The following is a 27,579-nucleotide window of genomic DNA, read 5'->3' on the forward strand; positions in this document are numbered from 1 at the left end:
CCAATCTCAACACAACACCGAAGTTAACATTCTCATACATGAATATAAATGACTAAACTATATTCACAACATGTATGTTCGTATTGTACCATTTTTTATGAAGTTATTAACTTGTCACAAAAATGTGCAAACAAAAGCTAGAATAACACCACCAGTCTGAACCCGGTGATTTTATAGTCTTCAACTGATTGCAACAGACTACTTACTTTTTTGTCATTCATACTATGTGGTAGACTACTACTACTACCACCACATATCTCTCTCTCTCTCTCTCTCTCTCTAGCTTGTTCTGGGAACTATTACACCATCGAAATTGGATGTGAGAATTTATGTTAACTGCGAGATTATTGAGAAGACTTCAACTTCATCCAATTAAGTACAATTAATCCAGTTGCTCCTCCTTCAGTTATGGATAGGTGACAAGTTACTGCATTTTTGTTAAGTCCTAAAGTTTCACCACAACAGGTGAACAAAGTGAGCATAGAAAGTCAGAAGGATATTAAGTGCCCCTTGCTCAATACTATTCACATCCTCATATTTGTTAATGATACTTATATTTTGTTTCACTTAGTGTAGTAGGAGTTACAGGTTTCATTGTGGTAACAATGCCAGCGGTATGTATTTCTCCAATCATTGTTTCCACATAATCTCTCATTTCTGATGCTTTAGTATGTGGAATGACATTTTTGTTGGCAGTTTCTACACTGCCTGTTTCTGCATCCTTGCTATCCAGCAGTTTAAATCCTTTGGCAATAATTCACAGCAGAAATCACACCTATAACTACTTTGAAGGTGTCTCTGCAAATGGAAGAGGAACACTGACTTATGTTTACTTTGAAAGTTGCAGATTTTGCAGTGATAATTTTGCTTATCCTGGTCAGCATCAGTCTTTTTTTCAGGCCCTCTGGCTATAACTAATGTCTGGTTCTTCTTTTTATCACTCGAAGCCACCATCTTACTCCGTAACAGAGCACCATTAGATGTCACTGTCTTACTCCATGACACAGCTTCATTAGACGTTTCCTGTAACAGAAAATATTGGTGTTAGAAATACTCACATTTTCTTCGCAACTGGTACCTCCAACAACATAACTGCCATTAAAAACAGTGGAGGGCACTGGCAAGTAAAATAGTTATCAACAAAGTCTGGAAACATTTCAGAAAAAAATCTGCATTAGTATCCAAATCAGTCAAAAAATTGAATCTAGTTTTTCAATTTAACACTGTTGATCAGAAGCAAGATAACGAACAGAAGAAAAAATAGCACACATTTCTAGAGAAGGAAAGGAAAAGTTGGATCAAATGAGCTACTAGATGCAGGAAGTAATGTAGAAGCAACAACAGACTAAGTTCCATGTCATGTACCAATAATTAATATAGTACTGGAAAGTTCTAGGTGGAATACAGGTAGCGGAACGCGTAAAGGTACATATTCATTGTACAGTTGAGGTGTCCCAACTTCTGACAGGCACATAAATACAATTAAAACATTACTAAGCTTTTGGATTATTTTCTTATCCAGAACTAAAACACACACACACACACACACACACACACACACACACACACACACACACACACAGTAAACTAGATAAAAAATCAGTAGCGCCATATCTCAATGAGGAACCTGAAACCTTCAGCCCAAGGCAGGAGCACATAGAGGAGCTATGGCTCAAGTTTCAAAGAATAGTTGACCATGCACAGGACAGATACGTACTCAACAGAGCAGTGCATAATGGGAAGGGGTGGGGGGACACCTCCATGGTATACAGTCACTGTAAAGAAACTTCTAAAGAAACAGAGCTTACTACATAATATGTGTAAAACAAAACATAGCACTGTAGATAGAGAGATACTGAATGAGACACGTTTGGCTGTCAACAGAGCAATGCATAAAGTCTTCAATGGCTACCGTAGCGGAATATTGTAAGATGATCTTTCACAAAACCCAAAGGAATTCCTGTCTTATGTACAGGCTGTTAGTGGCGTCAAAGTTAGTGCCCAGATCCTAGCGAATGAGACAGGAACTGAAATTGAGAGTAGCAGAGCAAAACTTGAAATGTTTAACTCCATCTTCAAATGTCCCTGTACGAAAGAAAACCCAGGGGAATTGCCCCAATATAATCCTAATACCACTGAAAAGATCGCTGAAATAAGTATTAGTATAAGTGGTGTTGAGAAACAGTTGAAATCATTAAAATTGAACAAAGCTCCAGGGCCTGATGGAATCCCTATCAGTTTACATACTGAAATCACAACTGAGATAGCCCCTGTTATAACTACAATCTATCATAGATACCTTAAACAGAAAAGCATGCCCTGTTCTTAAAAAAAGCACAGGTGACAACAGTCTACAAAAAGAGTAGTAGAAGTGATCTACAAAACTGCCATCCCATACCTCTGACATTGATTTGTTGTAGAATCTTAAAACATATTCTGAGCTCAAACATAATGAGGTATCTTGAACAGAATTATCTCCTCAATGCCAACCAACATGGATTTAAAAAAAAAAATCAATCAAGTGAAACCCAACTCGCACTTTTCTCACATGACATACTGATGGCTTTGGATCAAGGCAGACAGGTATATGCAATATTTCTTGATTTTCTGAAAAGCATTTGACTCAGTACCACACCTGTTCTTATTGTCAATTATCATATGTGGTATCAAGTTAAAATTTTTAACTGGACTGAAGACTTTTTGGTGTGTGTGTGGGGGGGGGGGGGGGGGGCACAGCATATTATCTTGGATGGAAAGTCACTGTCAGATGTATTAATAGTAACCTCAGACTTCTTGCAGATGATACAGTTATTTATAATTAAGTATTGTCTGAAAGACGTTGCATAAATATTCAGTCAGGCATTTGATAGGACTTCAAAATGGTGCAGAGATTGGCAACTTGCTTTAAATGTTCAGAAATGTAAAATTGTGCACTTCCCAAAACGAAAAAACACAGAATCATATAACTGTAATATCAATGAGTCCCATATGGAATCAGCCAACTCATGCAAATACCTGGTTGTTACACTCTGTAGGGACATGAAGTGAAATACCGTGTGGCTAGGGTCTCCGGTCGGGTAGACCGTTCGCCTGGTGCAAGTCTTTCGAGATGACGCCACTTCGGCGACTTGCGTGTCGATGGGGATGAAATGATGATAAGGACGACACAACACCCAGTCCCTGAATACAGAAAAACTCCGACCCAGCTGGGAATCGAACCCAGGCCATTAGGTATGACATTCTGTCGCACTGAGCACTCAGCTATCAGGGACAGGACATGAAATGGAATGATCACACAGTTTCAGTCTTGGGTAAAGTAGGAAGTTGACTTCAGTTTATTGGTAGAATACTGGGGAAGTCTAATCTATCTACAAAGTATATTGCTTACAAATCACTCACGTGAGCGGTTCTACAATATTGCTCAAGAGTTTGGGGCTCTCACCAGATAGGACTAACAGAGGATATTTAACGTACACAGAGAAGAGCAGCACAAATGGTCACAGGTTTGTTTAATCCATAGGAGAGTGTCACACAGATACTGAAGGAACTGAACTGGAAGTCCCTTGATGATAGACGTAAACTATCCTCGGAAAGTCTATAAACAAAGTTTCAAGAACCAGATTTAAATGATTACTCTAGGAGAATACTACAACCCTCTATGTATCCGTCACATAGGGATCGTGAGGATAAGATTAGAATAATTACTGCATGCACAGACGCATTCAAACAATCATTCTTGCCGAACTCAATATGTGAATGGAACAAAAAGAAACCCTAATAACTGGTAGAATGGGACATACCCTCTGCCTTGCACTTCATGGTGGTTTGCAGAGTAAAGATGTAGATGTACAACCATATGGTTCTGGTTGTGCAGAGGTTTGCCCCAATTTATTCCCCGTACCACTAAAAACATGAATGAACTACGTATAAGTGTCAGTGGCACCGAGAAACAACTGGCATCATTAAAATTGAACAAAGCTCCAGCATACGATGGAATCCCTATCAGATTCTATACTGAATTTGCAGCTGTGTTACCCCTCTCAATTATAATCTGTCTTAGACCCCTTGAACAAACAGCTGTGCCCAGCACTTGGAAGAAAGCAAAAGTCACACCCTTCTACAAGAACGACAATAGAAATTATCCACAACACTACCATAAAATATTGTTGACATCAATCTGTTACAGAACCATAGAGGTATTTCATTATGCTTGAGCTCAGAATATTTTCTAACAGAAAGTTCTCCAAGCCAACCATCTTGGATTCCGAAAATGTCAAAATCATCTTGCAGTTTCCTCACGACACGCTTGAAGGTAGGGATTAAGGCCATCGGGTACATGTAGTACTTCTCCATTTCTGAAAAGCATTTGATTCAGTACCACATTATCATCAAATTTAAGATTGTATGGGTATCAGGCAAAATTTGTGTGTGGACTGAAGAATTTTTGGTACGGGGGATGTAGCAAGTTCAAGTTATCTTGTACGGAGAGTCATCGGCAGATGTACAAGTAACCACAGGTGTGCCCAAGTGAAGTGTGTTATGACCCTTGCTGTTCCTGTTGAACATCAATAAGCTTGCTTGCAATATTAACATACCTGCTTGCATACAATACTAATAGCTCAAAAATAATAAAATACTTCTATGGTTCTATAACAAACTGATGTCAATGATATTGGATGGTAGTGTTGTGGATAATTTCTGCTATCATTCTTGTAGAAGGGTGTGACTTTTGGTCTAATGAAGCACTGTACAAGATTATCTTGATAAGGTATCAATTTGGATCAAATGTTGAAAACTTGCTTTAAACATTCAGAAATATAAAATCTCGCACTTCACAAAATGAAAAAAGTATTATCCTATTACTATGGTATCAATGAGTCACAGATAGAATCAGTAAACACATACAAATACCTGGATGTAACACTGTGTGGAGATGTCTCAGTCATGGGTAAGGCAAGTGTAGTGTCATAAGAGTTGAACTGTCAAACTACTGTTATACCATAATTAACATATTTTCAATACACTGTATTTACATCATTTAAAATCTCATCAAAATAGTAACAGTTATAAGACAGTTCACTAATGACCTAATATGGACATCACATCAGTCTAGATGTACTGGACAATGGTGAGAAATGCTGAAACAGTCTGTCGTGAATAAATGATAGTATAAGCTGATATTCTGGTGCATCTTTCTAATAATAATGTCATTACCAGGCCTTCCTTGAACGGTGCTTTAAGCGTGTGGGATCTGTATCAAATGGAACTAACAGAGGATATTGAATGTATACAAAGAAGGGCAGCATAAATGGTCACAGGATTGTCTGACCTGTAGGAGTGTGTCACGGCGATGGTGAAGAAACTGAACTGACAAGAGTTTTGCAACGAAATGGTCCAATCCTAAATGTCAAAACCTACGCTGAAATTTTTCATACAAGAAGAACAGACTGAAATAAATGTGTTGTCGAAACTTGAGCTGCTAAGGCACATTGCAAATATTTTTAAAAAGTTGCTCAGTTTTGACATACAAAGAACTACTTATACCAGCAGTTTGTAAAGCCCTTCCTGCCTGGCACAAGAACTGACAAATGAGCAGATGCAGCTGTGACAAGAGGACATATCTCCACATAGCGCAAATTCCAAAGTGCACACATGCACATTTTAAACATTAAACCACAACAAAAACTCTCAAATCATTAATTTCTTGAATAACTTGCAGTTCATATCGTCAACTGATCTGTTGCAGATTTAACTGTTACACAAATAACAAGCAGAGGAAAGAAAATCAAAGCAGTATACGACATTAAATTACAGCCGACTTCCATCAATCGGGACTTAAGTATGTTGACATGAAATATTTTATAATAATTTCTGTAGCACAGTTCCTGTGATATTTTTTTAATAATGTATATTTTAGTAACAATTAAACATTTCCTTCTTTATTTCCAGTAGCCACAACAAAAATGCTAGTATATACTGGATGACAAAAACACTATCTTTACACCACTCACACCTAATAAAAAAAAGTATTTAGGCAACTCACAGTAATTACTAGTTCTATTTAAACAGAACTAGTATGGAGTTAAGAAATGGTTGTCGCTGCTGTTCTGCATACTGTGCTGCATACTAGGCATACTTTATCAAATTTGTAAAATCTGGTGATGCAAACTGACAATGCATCAATTGCAAAACCTCAGAATGTGTGGATGTGAAATCATACCAGAGTGATGGAACTGCCCAGACTCCGTCACACACCGTTTAATACCTGCTGTTAAATGTTAACTGCTTAATGGAATTGCTATATCAAAAGTGACCGTAACACGTAATTTTACTGTGGGGAATTGCTATAAAATTCTACTGAATGACTACTTTTACTCAACAAACAAACAAACAAACAAACAAACAAACAAACAAACAAACAAACAAACAAACAAACAAACAAACAATAATAATAATAATAATAATAATGGACTGAAGGAAACTACAAGTTACTTCAAATAAAATAAATTGATGCTTCATTACATTAAAAGCAATGACACAGCACAAGACTTAGTGACAAGACCAATACAATTGCAATAAAGGTATGAAGGAACTGAGGGGGCACTACCATATCCTGGCTGCACATTCAATCACTAATATGAATGCAACCCTCTAACTGTTTTAGTTGCTCAAGTGGTTGGTTGAATAATAAATGAAAGTAATACTATCACTGAAACTGGGACAAACAGTTGTGAGAGATCACATATGAAAATCCAGAAGCTCACTTGTTAGGACTCTGTGGCAACAGGAAGTACCGTATTTACTCGAATCTAAGCCGCACTTTTTTCTGGTTTTTGTAATCCAAAAAACCGCCTGCGGCTTAGAATTGAGTGCAAAGTAAGCAGAAGTTCTGAAAAATGTTGGTAGGTGCCGCCACAACTAACTTCTGCCGTCGAATATATGTAGCGCTACACAGGCTAGTTTGCAGGCACAAAGATAAATACTGGCGCCAAAAAAAAAAAAGGTGGAAGACGAGCTTATTTCTCCGCCCCGAGTTTCGACCACTGCATTTTCATACATTATCCAACAAAGTAAATACAAATTCCGTGTTGATCATCTTCGAATGTAGCAGCATTTCAATGCACTACGAAAATCTGACTGGCAAGACTGTTTGGGATATTTGTCAATATGGCCAACTCTACGTTCTGAATTTTTTCCTACCTGTGAGAAGAGATGGTTGCTAATAGGAACTTTTATGAATTGTGAATCACATGCAGTATTCTCCTCACCATAAGAATAATATGAATATAAACATTTTGCCATGTATTCTTTCGTGTTTGCTGCTATCTCATTTAAATCCTGTCTGCCTAATAACCGACGAAACTAGTGAGAGACAACAGCAAACGCGGAAGAATATACAAATCATGTCATGTTTATATTTGTATTATTCTTATGCCTAATAGTGATACAATCAGAAATGAAGCATGGCAATTGACTAGATTTTTAAATCTATGATGATTCTAATTTCTGTGCAGAATGTAATGTACAAAAGAGGTGTCTGCAAAGATTTTCAAACGGACAAAATTTTTAGCTAAACTCTCGTTCAGAATATCTATCATACGCAGTCTATGATTATGTTCTTGTTGATCATTATCAAAGAAAGCAGCAGTGTAAGTAACAACAAATAGCAGTCTCTTTCCATTGTTTCGCTAATGAGACAATTCCTCTCTTTTTTTTTATATTGTAAGCGGGGGTACAAAAGCAAGCCAGGTCGTAAACACTCATTATCAGAATGCGACAAACAATGCATGACACAGTACAATAATGCATATTCAGCTTAGAGTGACGTAAACACCTATAACAAAGAGAACGACACTTATCAAATCAAAGCAAAATAAGCAACCGATTCAAACCAGACGAAGCACGTGAAAAAGGAAGGGTATCCGTATAAATACGGACGGAGCACCTGGCGCATAGCAATGGCTACCTGGTAAAGCTTAACTGCTAAGCTTACGACTCGAACCAAACTACTGTAGCTGTATCGTCATTCATTCGACCTAAATTGTGTCTCATATTACAAAAGACCAACTTTGTTTTGATTTGGAGGTTCGGCCTAAGACTTTTTCTCTCCCCTTGAATTTCGAGTCTCAAATTTCAGGTGTGGCTTAGATTTGGGAAAATTTTTTTCCCTTGATTTCGAGTCTCATTTTTCAGGTGCGGCTTAGATTCGAGTGCGGCCTAGATTCCAGTAAATACAGTACCTCCACTGTCTGAACTCTTAAGCTCTCAATGTCTAAAACCAGCAACCTGTCACCCTTCACACCCAAACCAAAGGTGTGTCTTTTCACGTGTCTCTGCTCCTGATTCTGCTGTTTGCACTGTGCCAGCTACAACCCCAAATCAGCAAAAAATATGCTACTGTTGCATGAAAACTGCCATGTCTAACAAACTCCTACCACACAATGTCTCCACATGTAGGGCAATCAGAGCACATATTCCTTACCACTTCACTCTATAAATTCCCATCTGATGTCAGTATGTGATGGGCAAATTAGAGAACTGTTTATATGCACTTCTGAAATTCCAGATGCCTGACCATGGTTTTGTTTCATTTTAAGGTGCAAAAACAATGAGGGTCATACAGGCCCAAGTCAGAACTGTAGAACATGAAGACAAAAAAAAGGAGTTAAAAACAACTACATGTTAAGCCCAATCGCTGGAAGGAAAGGTAGCTAAAAACAGGGACTTTGAGAGAGGTCCATAAAATACACCGTAGAGAAACTGAGGTCCTAAACTGAAGATTAAATGGTCCTTCACCATACTACCACGACAGATAAAAAATAAAACAGTCAACAGCCCATGCATTGTTTGCTGAAACGGCCAATAACTCAGACGACAAACATGAATGACAACATAAGTAATTTAAAAAAAGGGCATTCTGTCAAAAATGGCAAACCATCAAAGGCTGAGGGCAATGAGCGTAAAGTGGTTGTGGAGCATCACTTAACACATGGCGATAGGTAAAAGGAAAATGCCCAATGCGCGACCTAGTTAAGATGATCTCTTGGCGGGAGGGCCGAGAACAGTTCGTCCAAGCTGCTGGGAGAGGCTTAGTTCCCTGCAGCTTGTTCCCATGAAGGGAGGACCAGTGGTGATGCCAAAATGTCACCACCTGCTGACAGATAGCAACACAGAAATCATCAAAGGGAATGGAAGCACTAGCAGGTCGAGGTACGAGGACTGCAGCCTTGGCAGCAGCATCAGCAGCCTCATTTCCTGTCAGACCGATGTGACCAGGAACCCACGTAAACATCACAGTGGCTCCATCAGGAGTAAGCAAATGACAGCCTTCCTAGACCCATTGCACTAAACGATGGATGGTGCACAGTACACAGAGGCTCTAAAGGGCCCAGAGAGTTGGAGCAAATGACTAGAAGGAAGCCCTTAGTGGGCTTAGGTATGGGTATGACAGTGGCTTCACGCCAGCATCTGGGAAACGTGCTGTCTGCCCAGATGCGAGTGTATGTATAAAGGAGAAAGTGCTTGCCCTGAAGAGAAAGGTTCTGCAACATCTGAATGTGAAGGTCATCTGGCCCTGGGGCAGAGGATCGGGATGAAGTGAGAGCATGATCTAGATCCCTCATAGTAAAGGCAGCACTGTAGCACTCAATTCTGAGAAGAGAAGGGTATTAACCGAGCCTCCTTCATTCATTTTTGATTCCAGGAAGGCAGGGTGATAGCGTGTGGTGCTCAAAATCTCCACAAAATAGCAGCCAAAGGTGTTGGAGATAGCAATAGGGTCCACTATGACATCATTTGCTACTGTGTCAGGTCAGAAGTTGGGGAATAGGCCTTGGTTGGCCCACACGTTGGAAGAGGGAATGGAACTGTTAAAAGAACTAGTGAATGAAAGCCAGCTAGCTTTTTTGCTATCCTGGGGAATGCAACGACACTGCACACAACTATTTATAACGAATGTTGTTTGCCATCGTAGGATGACTGTTACAAATGTGGAGAACACATATCTGTGTGCAAATTGCATCGCGGGATGCCTCAGTCCACCAAGGGACCGGGACACAGCACAGTAAAGACGAAGTGCGTGGAATGGAACATTCTGTGACAGTAAGGATAACGTTTGTCAGATGTTCTAGCTGGTCATCGCAAGTGGAGAAATGTTGTTCACTAAAGGTCGCCAGGGATGAGTAAAGCCTCCACTCAGCCTTAGAAAGCTGCCATTTGGGTGTGCACGAAGATGGGGGTAAGAGTCAGCAAACGGATAGCACATGGAAAAAAAAGTTGCTCGATTACATGTCAGAGAGAATGGATCACTCGATATGATGGGCAAGCTGCGCAGTGCAGAAGGAAAGGTCCAAATGGGAACAGGTATGAGTAGAGTCTGAGAGGAATGTGGGTGCTCCATGTTAAGGCAGATGTGGTCAAGTTGACTGAAGGTCAGCCAAGATAGCACATCTCGGGCAGGTTCCGGAAGAATTTCAAAGGGGATGGTGTGCATTTAAGTCACCAAGCAGCAGAAAGGAGTGATGATGTTGCCCAAAAACCTGGTGGAAGTCTGCCCTTGTGACACCCAATAATGGAGGGATGTAAATAGTACAAACAGAAAAGGTCACGCAAGGAAGGAAAATGCAGATTGCAACAGCTTGACGCTAGGTAGTCAGGGAGATGGGTTGACTATGAACATCATCCCAGAGAGCACCACGACTCCCCTACGAGATGGAATGCGTGTGGGCACTAAGGACGTATCTACCTTTCTCATCACCCGCTGGACTGCAATGACACCGTGATCAGAGAGGTACATTTAGATTTCTGCCTTGGTCAGACCAGCCTAATGTAAATAGCACAATGGGAAGAATTCAGCACTGCCCGGATTCTGACTATTACCTGTTGTGCCCTGAAATTAGGAATATCCCCTCCACCCCAACCTAAGCAATACACTTGTCCATTCCTAGTCCACCTTTGCTCCCAACTAGTTGCCTCATGATTCACAGACCCAGATGCAATACCTGTCCCATAGAACCTACCACTACCACATACTTCATTCCTATCACTGGCATCTCCATTCTATCAAAGACAGAGCCACATGCAAAGGTAGCCATGTTATCTACCACTTTCTACATGGGCATGAAACTAAATAGCTGTCTGCTCATCACCAAACTAGGGCTGAGAAATAGCTGGACTGCCCAGTTGCTGCACATGCCACACAACACAGTGAGCTACACTTAAATTATTGATTCATAGCCTGTGTCATCTGGATTCTTCTCACCAACAGCAGCTTTCTTAAATGCACAGGTGGGAACGCTGCCTACAAGAAATCATTTGTTCCCATAGCCCCCTGGCCTCAACCTTCACTAGTCGTCGTCCTCCACCTGCCTATCCCCTTCCCTACTCCCACTCCAGTACTAATCCCACACACCTTCTATTCCACCAATAAAACTGATTAGTACATTCCTCTTCTGTATTTCTATCCTTCCCCCCCCCCCCCCCCCCCTACAGAACTGCCACATGACACTGCACCTCACAATCCTGTCCTGTTGTAAAATGTAAACTTTCACAATTGGAAATGTCACAATTAATACAACATTACAAGCTATTATGCTGTGGTTGGACAGATTTCACATTAAAACCCAATGTTCTGTCTGCATCTGCCCCCCCCCCCCCCCCCCCCCCCCGAAGTTGCCACCCAGGGCAGATACCCCAGTTTGCCCCTTATCCACGGACCAGTTGCACATGCATAAATCTGGCAGCTTAGGCGGGCCAGTAAATTTTTCTGGATAGAAGCTGGCTGCTTGCTACTATTGTCTATACAGCTAACTGCCACACTTCTGCAGCCAAATGTGGGAGAAGGTACTACTCATACGTGACTCAACTACACATGTGCACGAGTTCGCTCGCAACTGCTCAAACGAATCTAATGTAAACAGTTGTGACATCACGCTCATCGGAGGCAATTTGTTTTTATGAAGCATTGCATAGCCTTCCTAAAACCTCAAACACATTTAGCTGTTGGCAGACCCTTTTATGAGCACTGGGTTTTGTTGTTGTATATGGTGCATTTTCTTTGCAAGTTAAGTTTTATTTCTGTCCCCCCCCCCCCCCCCCCTCTCCTCCCGTTCCTGTTTTATTGCTGCAATAGCGAGATAATATCCTTTGTTAGAGTACTGGTTCTTACCAGTCAAGTTACAAAAATTTTACTGAAAACTAAAACAATGGAAAATTCCCGGAATTCTAAAAAATTCCCAAGTTTCTCGCGGATCTCCTGGTTGTCCGGGGTCATATACACCCTGGAGAGAGATGAACAAATGCTGAAAAAGTACTTCTTGTTCCTTTTTGGCATGTTCATTTAGTTTCAGTCTTTTAAATTTTTCTCTCTTCGATTTCAAAAAGTTTTAGCCAGAACTTGTGGAATTCAAAGTTTTGGTTGCCGCAAATTATGAAATGTTGGGTTACTGTATAAATCGATGTAATTACATCACACTTCATCGTACTGAAGAGTTTAATGCCTGCTGATAATTTGTCAGAAACAAAGACCAAGATCAAAATTGCTTTAAAACAAGAGAGGGATGAGGTTGAAGCCAATCATCACTTGATGTAAATGAAGGAAAGCACATAAAATTTAACTCAGGCTTTCAAAACCATTCCTTCTTAATATGAGGCTCACACCTTGACAACTGCAGCAATCTAATCTGAAGAAAGACCTTCCTACTATTCTCAAGCAAATACTTAATTGCAATTCTTAGTGGGGGAAGCAAACCATTCATACTTTAACTGAAACTTCAACTCAATGGCTCATTTTAGCACTTAATAAAATACAATACTAAAAATTTCAACTTATACCCATATAAGGTCTTTCACAGTCACACTGTCTTCAAACAAATACCTCTACACTTTTTAATAAGTATCTAAGTGAGACAAGAGATTAAAGATTTAAAATTAGTACCTCCGGGGCCACCAGCAGAACTGATATTTTGCCTCCTGGAGCCCATTCCTGGCCAGCAATTCTGGCTCCATTTTATAGTTTTCTAAGGTGAATTTCCTTTTGGCATAAAATCTAATTTTAATAGCTTTCAATACAAATATCTTATATGTGTTCTTACCTTGTCAGGCAGGCCTAGGCAAATATCGTGCTTCTCCGCAGGAACTGCATGCACAAAGAAAAAAAATTCAAGAAACTTTCTGGGTATTTCACAACATAAATACAATTCAAAGAAATTTATGCCTAGATACTTACTATTCTACCTTTCTAAGTTAACATATACTGAGATGACAAAAGTCATGGGACGACAATATGCACTGCACAACAGGAATTAACAGACTTTGAATGTGAAATGGCATTTGGAGCTAAATGCGTGGGACATTACATTTTGGAGCTCACCAGGGAATACAATATTCTGAAATACACTGTCAGAGTGTGCCAAGAATACCAAATTTCAGGCATTATCTCTCAATACAGACAACATAGTGACCAACAGCCTTCACTTGATGACAGAGCAGTGGCATTTGCATAGAGTTGTCAGTGCTAACATACATACAACACCACATGAAACAACTCAGAAATCAATGAGGGGTGTATGACAAACTTATCCATTAGGACATTGTGAAAAATCTGGTGTTAATGGGCTATAACAACAGAAGACTGACAGAAGTGCCTTTGCTAACAATACATCATCTGCAGTGCCCGTCTTGGGCTCGTGGCCACATTAGTTGAACCCTAGATGACTGTAGGGGGGAGACCAAGAGATGAATACACTAAGCAGATTCAGAAGGATGTAGGTTGCAGTAGGTACTGGGAGATGAAGAAGCTTGCACAGGATAGAGTAGCATGGAGAGCTGCATCAAACCAGTCTCAGGACTGAAGACCACAACAACAACAACAACAACAACAACAACAACATAGATGACTGGAAGACCATGGCTTGGTCAGATGAATTCCAAGTTCAGCTGGTAAGAGCTGATGGTGGGGTTCAAGGGTGGCGCAGGGCCAATGAAGCCATGGACCCAAGTTATCAACAAGGCACTGAGCAAGCTGGTGGTGGCTCCGTAACAGTATGGGCTCCGTTTACATGGAATCGACTGGGTTCAGGTCCAACTAAACCGATAATTGACTGGAGATGGTTATGTTGGGCTACCTCGAGACCATCTGCAGCCATTCATCAACTTCATGCTCCCAAACATGTAATCAGACCACAATTGTTTGTGGTTGGTTTGAAGAACATTTTGACCAATTCGAGCAAATGATTCGGTCACCCAGATCGCCTGACAAATTCCATTGAACATCTAAGGGACATAATGAAGAGGTCAATTAATGCACAACATCCTGTGCTGGCAACACTTTTGCAATTATGGATGGCTACAGTGGCAGCATAGCTCAGTATTTCTGTAGGTGACTAGGACCTGTTGAGTCCAAGCCACATTGAGTTGCTGCACTATTCCAGGCAAAAGGAGGTCCGATACTATATTAGGAGGTATCCCATGACTTTTGTCACCTCAGTGTACAGACAGAAAGAACTGCCATGTAAGCCTAATTCTGTGAAATACAGATGAGAATAATGGCTTAAACAAAATTTTTTGTATAACTTAATTTGTCAGTTAATTCGGAGATGAAGAAATAAATGTCTATATTAAATATTCACTGTCATCAGTAATATGCTTCAGAGCTTTCTACCATAATAACTAAACAATAAAAATATATGGAAAATGAGAAACTAGAGCCAGTCTTTGTCAACTATCAAAAATATTACCATAGACAAATACAATATAAAACATGGAGCATTAGCAGTTTCCCTCTACCACCATAAAATGGAAGCTTCATTTCATTACAACCAACATGATCCCCAGCACAGGTGCCATAAATTACTATTCAACCAACTAGAATGATCTCACAATTCTCTCACCTCCTCCCCTTTTCTGTTACACTTGAAATCTCACAAAATTAGTCTCAGAAGTTCTTGTCCTCAAGAAATATCAAACAAAATGTTGATATACACTAAAAATCAAATAACATGACTCACTTCTGGAGTTTTTGCTGCAATTTTCTATGCTGGCAAGAACAGCTTCAGGCATATGATTATCACCTTGGATGTAACCAAGACCAAGTGTCCTTCGCATACAGTCCAGAACTGATTTTGTGAGCAATCTATGCTCCACTTCAATTCGGTCCATGTAGTTCAGCAGACGACAACAGCCATGGCAAAGTACTCCATCTTCATCAACAACAAGATCCAATTCTGCTCCTATAACTCTACCCAGCTTTTGATGAAGCTGGATTTTTGTGGTGGTTGTAAAAGCTGTCATAGGTGATCCTGTTGACCCAGCTGCTTTGCCACACACAAAGCATTTCCCCCCAGGCGCAATGACAGCTGCAGGCACCTCAGGTTCTTCTACCTGCAGTTACAAGCAAATAAATCTCTGTGGTAAATGTTTCTCAATATTCATTTGTTACAATGAATAAAATACTGGATACTCTAAAAGGAGAAACTAGTATTACCAGCAGTTAGAAGCAGCACAAATCATAATACAATGATCTCCCTCATGCTATTTGTGGCTGACAATCATTACTTTCAATATTAACTCTAGTGCGTCAATTTATATTTCAACATACAGCTGTACTGTACACAGCAAAGTCATACACACAAAAATTGGAAAATCCTGGATGAAATATTAATAAACAAGCAGGCTGCAGCTTGAGCATGGTACTTGACTCGACTGATATCTTGGTCCTGCTGACAAGACTGTTCTGTAGCGCAGCTCGAGTTCTAGATTAGGCAGAAAGGTGATAATTTGGCTTCAAGCTAGTGAAACCAATGAATGTTAATGTTCATGTCAAACAGAGGTTGTGGTAACAGAATGACATGTAGCATAGCCTAATGTTTATGTTTATTTGATGGTGAAACTAAACCACCTCTGCTCTTCCTGGGTATGAGAAAATAAACAGCATTATTGACATCCCCCCACAAGACAAACATGATTCACAATGCTATGTACTTTCTAATTGGCAAATGACAAATCGAGCAACGTAAACAACAATATGGCTTGCCACTTAGAGAGAGGCACACCACCTTCAATAAAGTCATGATCATGAGTCACCAAATGGCTTTCGGCATCTACTAATTGAATGATCTGGCATTCAACATTTTTGGCACTGTTAGTTAGGTAAGCCCAACCACCACAGCAAGGTCATACAAATCAGATGGCAAAAATCTGTCTAAGTGTCCTGAGGCCAAATTCCACATAAAAAGCAGCAATGAAATCAGTTTTGCATTTCATGAGACTAGCGCAACAGATGTTCAATATGCTGTACTTGATTGTCTGCCCGAAGTTGAAGTCGAGAACAGCATGCTCCACAACAATGTGTCCAGAACTTCTGCACAGCTGCTGGCACACAGTCACCATTCTTGTAAAAAAGCTTTACCAGCAGTGCACAATCCTTCATCGAGACAGTCATACTGCTCATGTTGGACACACAGTGATGAACAACTGCGTAACCCGCATCTTTCATTTTGCATATTCAGTCCCTTACAGCACCATCTAGAAGCAAATTCTTCATTAAATTTTGTTTCTATAATGTTTCCTCATTCTTCAAAAATATTCCATTCAAATTGGATGTCATTCTGAGCAGTGGTTCAGTTTATTAGTGTTTTGTAACTAAATGATTATGTTCACCCTGTAGGTCCACTTCTGCACATCAAACAAAACCACATCAACAATTGTAAAGTTATGAACTGTCAAAAGCTGCTTCCAGATTCTGAATAAGGCACCTGGAATTCTGCAAATCAACAAGATGGTTGAATATGTAACTAAATTTGACTGTTGCAGATGCATTGTCAAAGCCATGTACTTTCACGTCAGAGAAATCTTGCATGGCATCTGCTATGGGACTGCTGAGCAGGTGGGTTGCTAACCTCACTTTCATTTTATTACTGAGAAAATTAATGTTGCTTATATGAAGACTTTCATTCACCTGTACCTTATGAAGTAATTCAAAGAGATACCATGAAATAACACCACCCTGCTCATCCAAGAAATGTTTATTAATGCCTAAAGCAGTGTAAAAAGCTTCAACACGAATGGGAGCTGTAGCAGAAATGTCACTTCATAGCTGATATCTTCAACAAAAACTACCTGAATGCCACTGGCACTGGCAAGACTGATGCACTGTTCAACTAGGCTATCTTTCTGCTCCCCTGTTGTCTCACAAATCAGAAAGTATCCTGCTGGAACTCTCCAAGAGCCATTAATAGCAACTAGCGTTAGTATGACTACAAATGCCTCTTTTGTTACAGGTAAATTATACACGGCAATAGACAACCCCCATATAAACACCAACCAAATATTCAGTAGCATCGGACACTACGTGTTCGCTCATTGCAATCTCATTAACCAATAGGCTGCAAAGAATGACATTACTTGATTGCTAATGGAAAACTTTTGCTCTTTTTACGTTAAAAGCCTCGGAGGTAAATCCATGTGCCCCATTGGTACCACTTTGTTAATGTTCTAGGATGTGGCAGGCACGCATTAAAGTAGCGTTCAACATACCTGTACGCTCTTGGTGAGCAAAAATCTAAAGTGAGAGCAAATGAATGTAGCTCTAGATTGTACGTTCTAGACACATTCAGAGAATTACCTTTCCTAGTTTGTCACTGCAGCAACGCCTTGTGCATTCTGCAAGTACTTTCAAGTAGACCAAACCATTAATATGTTTTTTCCTAAGCTCATCAACTACTGTACTCAGAGATGTAACATCCTTTCTTTGGAATCTGACTGTTAAACAACTTATTTTTTCCTTTAATTCTTCATGTTTTAACAGAAAATTCATATTCCACTTGAGGATTTTCGATACTGACACTTCTTCAATTTTTTCACTCAAAAACTGAGGGGTTGTCAGCAACAAGAGAAGATACTTTAAAATGAGTTCCATTGATAGTAGGTAGATCAACAGTACCTTTGTAGCCTCCTGCCTTTGTTGTTGTTGTTGTTGTGGTGGTGGTGGTGGTGGTGGTGGTGGTGGTGGTCTCTTCCTCGTTTTCTGAAGAAAATTAAAACGAACAATTACTGAAAATGATGCAACTGAAATGTGCTGTGTTATAAGCTATGGCTACAATGCACTTACAGTGCCAGAACATTTTCACTGCATCTTGCTGTTGGCAATCTTATCATTGGTCATAACCAATCAGGTGATAGTACACAGCAGTCATCAAGAATCACTCAATCTTATAATTATGGTTACAGCAAAAATTTGGCTGTTTTCTTCCAAGTAGATCATGATTTCTGACATTGCGCTTAGGTTGGAACCCAACAGCACAGATTACATTGCTACAAGTGAAACAAACTTATGAAGTGAAGGAAATTATGACCCCTCATCAACAGCAACAAGCAACATAAAATACAGCTAACCATCAGTGCACTTTCACTGAAGCTACTACTTATTTTTAATTGTTCTCATTCTTTCAGAAGAAGTCAAATATTTGCAATATTTACAAACCTTTAATTGGGTTTGTTTGTATGTATTTATATCCTATTCCTTTACAATAGGATGTTACATGTGACTAACACATGGGGGGAGGAAATAACTGCTAACGGAAGAAGCTCCATTTAACTAGGTGGAGGAAAGGTCAAGGAAGTGACTGTACTGTTAAGGTCCTAAGCTGGCACTGTTTAATGTCACTTGTGTATCTTGACATTCTTTTCACTATGATCTAACCTGCCAGTACTTCCCACAAATGCATGCAAGTGTGAAACTTTCATGTAAGAGACTGTTAGAAATTTATGAAATCTTAAAAAAATGAATGGTTTATAGTTAAATATCTATTCTGCATTAACATAAGCAGCAACAAAAATAATGTCTGTTACCCTGACAGAAAGCAGTCAAAGAATAAAATAAGACATTGAAGAACATCAAAACTTGATAGTTACAATTTGCTGAAAACTTTTCATTAAAACAAACTCCTACATTACAATTCAGAAGTAAGACACACATACTCTTTCTATAAATCCTAGGGGGAATCATCAGTATTCAAGTATATGACACAAACGCTCATTCAAAGCAAGAACATCTAGAGCCTATGTCTACTGGACTTTTTGTGCTTCAAATGATCAGTCCAGTCATATCCCAGAATACTGACCATTCCTCTGGGACACGCTGTATAGCATTTCTGTGTAGGAGGACCTTAAAAAATAGAGTAACATAAATGTAAATGAACTTCCCCTCCAAATAAATTACATTCACAAACGGAAAATGATAACTTCAAAAGATATCACTAAAAGTTTGAATACCACCCATCGCCTTTGACCCATCCCATCATCAAGATGGTGGACATCCCTAATTCAAGTATATGCAATATGGTGACCAAAATGAGTATTACACCCGTGAACAAACATCAGTAATATGTGAAATATTTGACTCGAGCAATAAAATTAAACTAATGGGGCAACTGCAGAAATTAGGCGATTTTAAGCAGGAACAAACTAAATACCTGTAACGAGAATCATGACACCATTCCAAACAAATGTTCACTCAAAAATGATGTACACAAAATCGTCAACAATCAACCCAACCAAAAAACGCAAAAATATGCACCACTGGTATCATACATTTAGCTTGCCCTATATAGCTCAAAGAAACAAAGCAATACCAGGAACCCCCACACAGATCGAAAACCTGGTACTGGAAGTTTCATTTGACCCATATAGAGTAAATTAAGTACAAGACGACAAAAGCTCCCACAACACAGAGTAATACAAAACCATAAAGTCCAATGCTCCACTAAAATCTCTCACAAACAGTTGAGGAACAGAAACATCCCATACTGGAGTTCACTACCCATGGAGGTAAGAATAAAGGGAGATGTACAAGGGACCTGCACTGTACTATGCTTTGGAGACAAGAGGGCAGGACTTGCTGCCATGCCACCCTGACCAAAAAATTACAGTGCGTTATTGCTCTGTATATTTGCCATCGCTCAACACGTAGATAATTAATGTTCTCAAAATTGGTTTTTTCAAAGTTTTTGCTTAAAATAAAATGTCAGAACAGCAATGTCTAACATCTCTTCCGTTTAAAGTAATTTTTAATGCAAGATTACAAACAGCTATGCTAGTTCTAATAATTTCCGGGTATGCAGCCGGATCCCGTCGACATTCTGCCACGATATTTCGGCCCAGAGACGTCCGGCCATCATCAGGTGAGACATCTCTGGGCCGAAATATCGTGGCAGAATGTCGACGGGATCCGGCTGCATACCCGGAAATTATTAGAAGAAGAAATACGCCGGGAAAATTTCAGAAGTCACAGCTATGCTAGTCTTCAGCATAAACAATACAATTTTGTTAATTTGATGATAAATGGGGGGGGGGGGGATACCACAAACATGGGATCTTCCTTTAGATATACTTCCTGTCAACTCATACATCAATGTTACTGAGTGACACAAAGTCAGACTTATGAGCTCAGTGAGCATGTCAGTATGTATGTGAAATGTTCACACAGGGGCAATATCACAAATTGTCAACAAGTGGGAGTTCTGGCTTAACTAGTTTCAGTTCAACAAAAATTTGAAAATATTAACATTTTATATTACAGCTGCATTGATTGGTGAATGAGAGAGAAATATAACATTGGATGAGTTTGAATGTGATCTTTGAACGTGGCCTCTTCTAGTGCTGTATGAATATTTCTCATTACTATATGCAGAGTGCTTAAGTTTGAAATAGAAATTTTTGTAGTGCTGTTGAGGGCTTCACAGCTAAATAGGGTCATTTGCCATTAAAAAGTAAATAAATAAAAAATAATAATAAAAATGCAGAAGTCAAGGAGTAAAGTACAATGAGTACCATATTACTTTTATTAATTAGATATAAATAAAATACCACATCACATACACGGTGTACTTAGTACATGCATTATTCACTGTAAGAACAAAAAAGCACATGGTTCTGCTTCATCTTCAAATAAATAAAACAACAATAATTTGTAATATTTTCCAAGGTGATGAATTTGGTCCATTCTGATTCTAAATTACAAATCTGTGTTGCAGCTCCCTATCACAGTCACTATCCATCTCTCTCATTATTTAGCAAACATTTGTAAGAGTTATGGTAAATGGGAGGAATGAAATAAAGCCTAGACATTAAATCACTGTATTCAGTATTTTATTCCAGCAAAAAAGTCACTGTATGCTTACTTAAAGGTTTAAGTTAATGGCACCAATAATGATACCGTAACTGGATGCCTCCTTCTACAACAGAGAACACAGTTGGTATTTTCTATTTCATTCAGGTTACAGCAAAATAACCCTGAATGGCATTTCAATTTGAGCTACTGTGTGTGTCTTTTCATTACATTTACATTAATTATGCATCAGGAAGATTTTTTCAGGCCTTTAACATTAATGAAATCAGATCATTACGGTTACACCACAACAAAATTTGTCTTTTCTACATTTTGTAACGTAATCTAGTCATTCACTGAAAAAAGGTTTTGCCTTCCTTTCTGCCCGGGCGCACTGTCACTTGACACACTGTTAATGTAGCTGGTCCAACACTAACATTAAGTGTTATATTACCTCTAATTTCACAGTAGCAGTCGATGATATATTCAGCGTTTCAGAACAGTGCACAACTTTAAAGAGAAGATAGTGTCAAAGCTTTCTGATCGGTAATGACATTTTTAAACAGACTATCAATTAACAGTGCTTCAGATACAAAAAATGCGCATTTGCTGTGATTAACCTCAAATACACAGTTCTATTTTAGGCAGTCGATGTTTATTTCTGTGAATTCATTAAATAATTATACAAGACATACTTCTGTTCAGTTTAAACACACACATAATCTAAACAATGAATCTGAACTTCTCCAAAATTCCCTTGTGTGCAAAGCCAAATGTTCATCAAAAAGGATTTTTATCCAAATATTTTCTTTAAAATATACTGTGTGGGGTAGAGACAATTCACAGCTCCCTTTTTGAAAATCTGTATACAAATTCTTGAACCCAATTCCACATGTCAGTTTCAACCGATAACTCTATACTTAAGCAAAAGACACTATATAGAGGAGATATCTAAAGGCAACAAGGGTTGAACAAGGCTTATTCATATGCAAACAAATTTATCACAGAAAAAAAGAGGTAATACAAATACATACACCAATCAGTCAGAACATTATGACCACCTCTCTAATAGCCAGTATGTCCACCTTTGGCATGGGTAACAGCAGCAACCCATTGTGGTCCAGAAGCAATGAGGCCTTGGTAGGGAACTAGCATCACTTCAGTGTGCACGCGCACCCGCACGCGCACGCGCACGCGCACACGCACACCCCTAATTCCCATAAATTCCGGAGGGGGGAGGGGGGGGATGAGCCTTGTTGCCCTTTCAATCACATCCCAGATGTGTTTGACTGGGTTCGGATCCGGCAAGTGAGGGGGTGGGGCTTGGGGAGGGGGTGCAGCACATCAACTGGAACTCACCAATGTGTTCCTTGAATGATTCCACTACACTCCCAGCCTTGTGACATGGTGTGTTATCTTGCTGAAAAATACCAGTGCCATCAAGAAACATGATTGTCATGAAGGTGTGTGCATGGTCTGCAATCAGTGTAAGATACTCCTTGGCCATCATGGTGCCTTGCACATTCTCTATTGGACCCCTGGATGCCCATGTGAATGTTTCCCAGAGCATAATGGAGCCACTGCTAGCTTGTCTCCATTCTGCAGTACAGGTGTCAAAGAGCTGTTTTCCTGGAAGACAAGAGATTTGCGCCCTGCCATCGGCACAACGAAGAAGATATCGGGATTCATCAGAGCATGCAATGCACTGCCACTGCCACTGCATTACTGTCCAATCTCAATGGTCACATGCCCATTTCAGTCGTAGTTATCATAGTGGTGTTGTTAACACTGGCATATGTATTGGTCGTTTGCTGTGAAGGCCCATCATTAGGAATGTTCAGTGCACTGTGTGTTCAGATATACTTCTACTCTGTACAGCATTAAAGTTCAGCACCTACCCTGTTTTACAAGTCTGCCCAGACTACAATACGCTAAAGCTGTAAAGAGTAGTGGCCCCCAACCCCACGATTGTCAGATGTGGTTTCACCTTGGTCAGTTGGTTGGTTTAAAGGCGGGAGAAGGGATCAAACTACGAGGTCATCGGACCCTTGTTCCCAATAAAACAATGCCACAAGTGTGAGAATAAAACGGATGAAACATATAACACAAAATGGAAAGAAAGGAAAAGCCACAAGAATAAAGAGAAGGCAACGAACACTAAAAGGAACAAAAGAGGTCAAGATGACAACAGAAACAGAAGAGAGTAAAACATGATAGCAGATTACAGTGGCTGGCCAACCACGAGAATAAAAAGGGAAAGCCAGCCACTCTGCAACACATTAAAACCTCCACCCTAAAAGCACTAGGGTGGAGGACACAGAGGGACAAAGGACATGCACTAAAACCTACATAGAAGTATAAGACCCACTCTCACAGATAAAATGTAAAACTAAAGCTGTTGTGGAGGCACTGTCACCCAACACCGAACGCAGGGTGCTGGGAAAGCTAAAAGCCTGCTGCAGAGTGGCTAAAAGTGGGCAGTCCAGCAAGAGGTGGACGACTGTCATTTGGGAGCCACAGCGACACTGAGATGCCTATCTCCAGAAGCGGTTTCCGCATCGCCTGTATGGCCAGCCTGTCGGCAAATTCATTGCAAAGGATTCCGCCATTTCCTGGGGTCCACACAAACAACACGGAACGGCGGGACTGTTCCAGGGCATAGATGAACTCCTGAATGGACGCTACCAGAGGGTGGAGAGGGTAGCACTGGTCGATAGCTTGTAGGCTGCTCAATGAGTCAGTACACTCGCCAGAGCATGAGCAGATGTACTCGAGAGTACAAGATATGGCTGCCAACTCTGCAGTGAAAACACTGCAGCCAACTGGCAAGGAGCGCTGCTCAGTATGTCCTCCATGAACATATGCAAAGCCTACATGACCCTCAACCATTGAGCCATCAGTGTAAACCACTTCAGAGCCCCGGAACACGTCAAAAATCAAGAGGAAGTGACAGCGGAGAGCAGCGGGGTTAAAGGAGTCCTTAGGGCCATGCAAAAGGTCCAGACGAAGCTGCGGCCGAGGTGTACACCATGGAGGCATATGTGAACAGACTGCAAGTAGAGGTGGTAAAGGGAAGGACTCCAGTTCGGAGAGAAGGGACTGCACGCGAACTGCAATTGTTAGCCCCGATCTGGACCGCCGATGCGGGAGATGGACTGCCAAGGGCGGGAAAAGGAGATGGTAATTCGGATGCTCAGGGGAACTATGAATGTGTGCTGCGTAACTGGTGAGCAGTTGGTACGTCTGATCTGCAGTGGAGGGGCACCAGCCTCCACCAGGACGCTGGTCACCGGACTCGTCCTAAAAGCTCCTGTCGCTAATTGAACCCCACAGTGGTGCACAGGGTCGAGTAAATGAAACGCTGAAGGTGCTGCCTAACCATAAACCACACTTCCATACTCAATTCGGGATTGGACAAGGGCTCTGTAGAGCTGCAGCAGCATAGAGCGATCTGCACCCCAATTGGTGTTGCTCAGGCAACAGAGGGCATTGAGGTGCTGCCAGCATTTCTGCTTAAGCTGACGAAGATGAGGGAGCCAAGTCAATCGAGCGTCAAAAACCAGTGCTAGGAATTGATATGTCTCCACTATAGTGAATGGATCATCATTAAGGTAAAGTGCAGGTTCCAGATGAACGGTACGACACTGTAAGAAGTGCACGACACACAACTTTGTGCCTGAAAACTGGAAACCATGGGCTAGAGCCCATGACTGCACCTTGTGGATGGCTCCCTGGAGGCGCCGCTTGGCAACAACAGTACTGGAGCAGCAGTACGAAATTCAGAAGTCATCTGCATACACAGAAGGTGAGACGGATGGCCCGACAGCTAGACCGTTAATGGCCACTAAAAATAGAGACACACTCAATACAGAGCCCTGCAGGACTCCATTCTCCTGAATATGGATGGAACTATGGGAGTCACCAACATGGACATGGAAAGTACGGAGAGACAGGAAGTTTTGGATAAAAATTGGGAGTGGTCCCTGGAGACCCGACTCAAACAACGTGGCAAGGAGATGATGTCGCCAAGTCGTGTCGTATGCTTTAAGTAAGTCAAAAAGACGGCAATCAGGCATTGCCATCTGGAAAACGCTGTTCAGATGACTCAATGGACACAAGATTATCAGTGGTAGAGTGACCCTGGCAAAAGCCACCCTGACATGGAGCAAGCAAGTCGCGCGACTCCAGGACCCAACCCAACCACCGACATACCATACGTTCCAACAGCTTACAAAGAACTTTGGTGAGGCTGATAGGCCAATAGCTATCCACATCAAGTGGGTTTTTACCGGGTTTGAGCACCGGAATGATGGTGCTCTCCCGACATTGTGACAGAAAGACGCCATAGCACCAGAGCCAGTTGAAGATGACGAGAAGATGTCGCTTGTAGTCAGATGAGAAATGTTTAATCATCTAGCTGTGGATGTAATCAGGACCAGGAGCTGTGTCGGAGCAATGTGCAAGGTCACTGAGTAGCTCATACTCTGTAAATGGGGCACTATAGAGTTCAGTGCAGCATAGTGAATGAGAGGACATTCCCTTCCAGCCGCCGCTTGAGTGTGCGAAAGGCTGGGGGGTAATTCTCCGACACAGAGGCTCGAGCAAAGTGCTCGGCAATCGCTTTTGTGTCGGTACATAACTCACCATTTATGGTAACACTGGGGATACCTGTTGCAGTCTGGAACCCAAAAAGACTTCTGATCTACGTCCAGACTTGGGAAGGTTTTTTTTTTTTTTTTTTTCTTTGTGGTTTTAGGGCGCACAACTTCAATGGTCATTAGCGCCCTGACTACTCTAAGAATGCACCGCGAGGCACAAGTGGACAACAACTAAAAGGGAAAACACAATAAAAGACAGACTGACAGGCATAGGATTAAAAAACAGCATCATCAAATGTCCTTAGAGAGGTTTGTCAAATTGATAAAACGAAGAACACGAGCAGCTGCTCGTGGGTCATCCGCTAAAATGGCATCGAAAGTACTTGGCAGGCTAAGATCTAGACGCAGTGTGTTAAAATCTGGACAGGACATTAAAATGTGTTGAACCGTCAACAAGTGCCCACATGGGCAGAACGGCGCCGGTGCAGCCGTCAGCAGATGGTGATGGCTGAACCGGCAGTGTCCAATTCTTAACCGGGCCAAAACTACCTCCTCCCGCCGAGAAGGGCGTGAGGAGGACGTCCAAGCCACGGGAAACGGTTTTAAGGCCCGAAGCTTGTTGTCTGTAAGTGCAGCCCAATCGGCATGCCACAGTGATAAAATGCGCCGACAAATGACCCTGCTAAAATCGGACGAAGAGACACAACAAGAAGCTGTCCGAGGCTGGAGGACCGCAGCCTTGGCCGCGGCATCTGCAGCTTCGTTCCCAGGGATACCGACATGGCCAGGAACCCACATAAAGCTAACCGGAGAACCGACGTCCACCAGCTGCTGAAGAGAGCGTTGGATCCGGTGTACGAAATGGTGAACCGGGTACGGATCACTGAGGCTCTGGATGGCGCTCAGGGAGTCAAAGCAGATGACATAAGCAGAATGTCGGTGGCGGCAGATGTAAAGAACAGCCTGGTAGAGGGCAAAGAGCTCAGCTGTGAAGACCGAACAACGGCCATGGAGCTGGTATTTGAAACTTTGTGCCCCGACAATAAAGGAACACCCGAACCCGTCATTGGTCTTAGAGCCATCTGTATAAATGAAAGTCATGTTGATGAACTTTGAACAAAGATCCAAAAAACGGGAGTGGTAGACCGAACCGGGGGTAACCTCCTTTGGGAGCGAGCTGAGGTCAAGGTGAACGCGGACCTGAGCCTGGAGCCAAGGTGGCGTGTGGCTCTCGCCCACTCTAAAGGTTGCAGGGAGTGAAAAATTAAGGTGTTGAAGGAGGCGACGAAAGCGAACTCCAGGGGGTAGCAGGGCAGAGACATACAACCCGTATTTACGGTTGAGAGAGTCGTCAAAGAAGGAACGATAAGACGGATGGTCGGGCATTGACAGTAGCCGACAGGCATACCGACAAAGCAGTATATCGCGCCAGTAGGTGAGTGGCAATTCGCCAGCGTCAGCATGAGGACTCTCTACGGGACTGGTATAAAATGCTCCGATCGCAAGTCGTAAACCCCAATGTTGTATGGAGTTGAGACGGCGTAAGATGGATGGCCGTGCAGAGGAGTATACGAAGCTCCCATAATCCAGCTTGGAGCGAACGATCGACCGATATAGACGAAGTAGGACGGTTCGATCCGCTCCCCACGACATACCACTGAGAACACGGAGGACATTTAAAGAACGGGTACAACGGGCGGCCAAATATGACACATGTGGAGACCAGCTAAGTTTCCTGTCAAAGGTAAGGCCTAAAAATTCGGTTGTCTCCACGATTGGGAGAGCAACGGGACCGAGTCGTAAGGACGGTGGGAGAAACTCTTTGTAGCGCCAGAAGTTAATACAGACCGTCTTCTCGGCAGAAAAACGGAAGCCATT

General features: G+C 41.4%; 1 protein-coding gene across 1 annotated transcript in view; it reads right to left on the bottom strand.

Annotated features, from left to right (window-relative positions):
* Window positions 1-280: 280 nt before the first annotated feature.
* LOC126106465 (uncharacterized) overlaps window positions 281-27,579 on the bottom strand; it is a 43,124-nt gene continuing 15,825 nt past the window's right edge. Inside the window, exons 3-6 of the mRNA XM_049912749.1 lie at window positions 17,939-18,022; window positions 15,006-15,378; window positions 13,092-13,135; window positions 281-1,023 (exon numbers count right to left, since the gene is read on the bottom strand). Of these exons, the coding sequence (XP_049768706.1) occupies window positions 700-1,023; window positions 13,092-13,135; window positions 15,006-15,378; window positions 17,939-18,022 (825 nt within the window). The 3' untranslated portion in view covers window positions 281-699. The remainder of the gene's footprint in view (window positions 1,024-13,091; window positions 13,136-15,005; window positions 15,379-17,938; window positions 18,023-27,579) is intronic.

This window comes from Schistocerca cancellata, chromosome 10, assembly GCF_023864275.1.
Source record: "Schistocerca cancellata isolate TAMUIC-IGC-003103 chromosome 10, iqSchCanc2.1, whole genome shotgun sequence".
Lineage (NCBI taxonomy): Eukaryota > Metazoa > Arthropoda > Insecta > Orthoptera > Acrididae > Schistocerca > Schistocerca cancellata.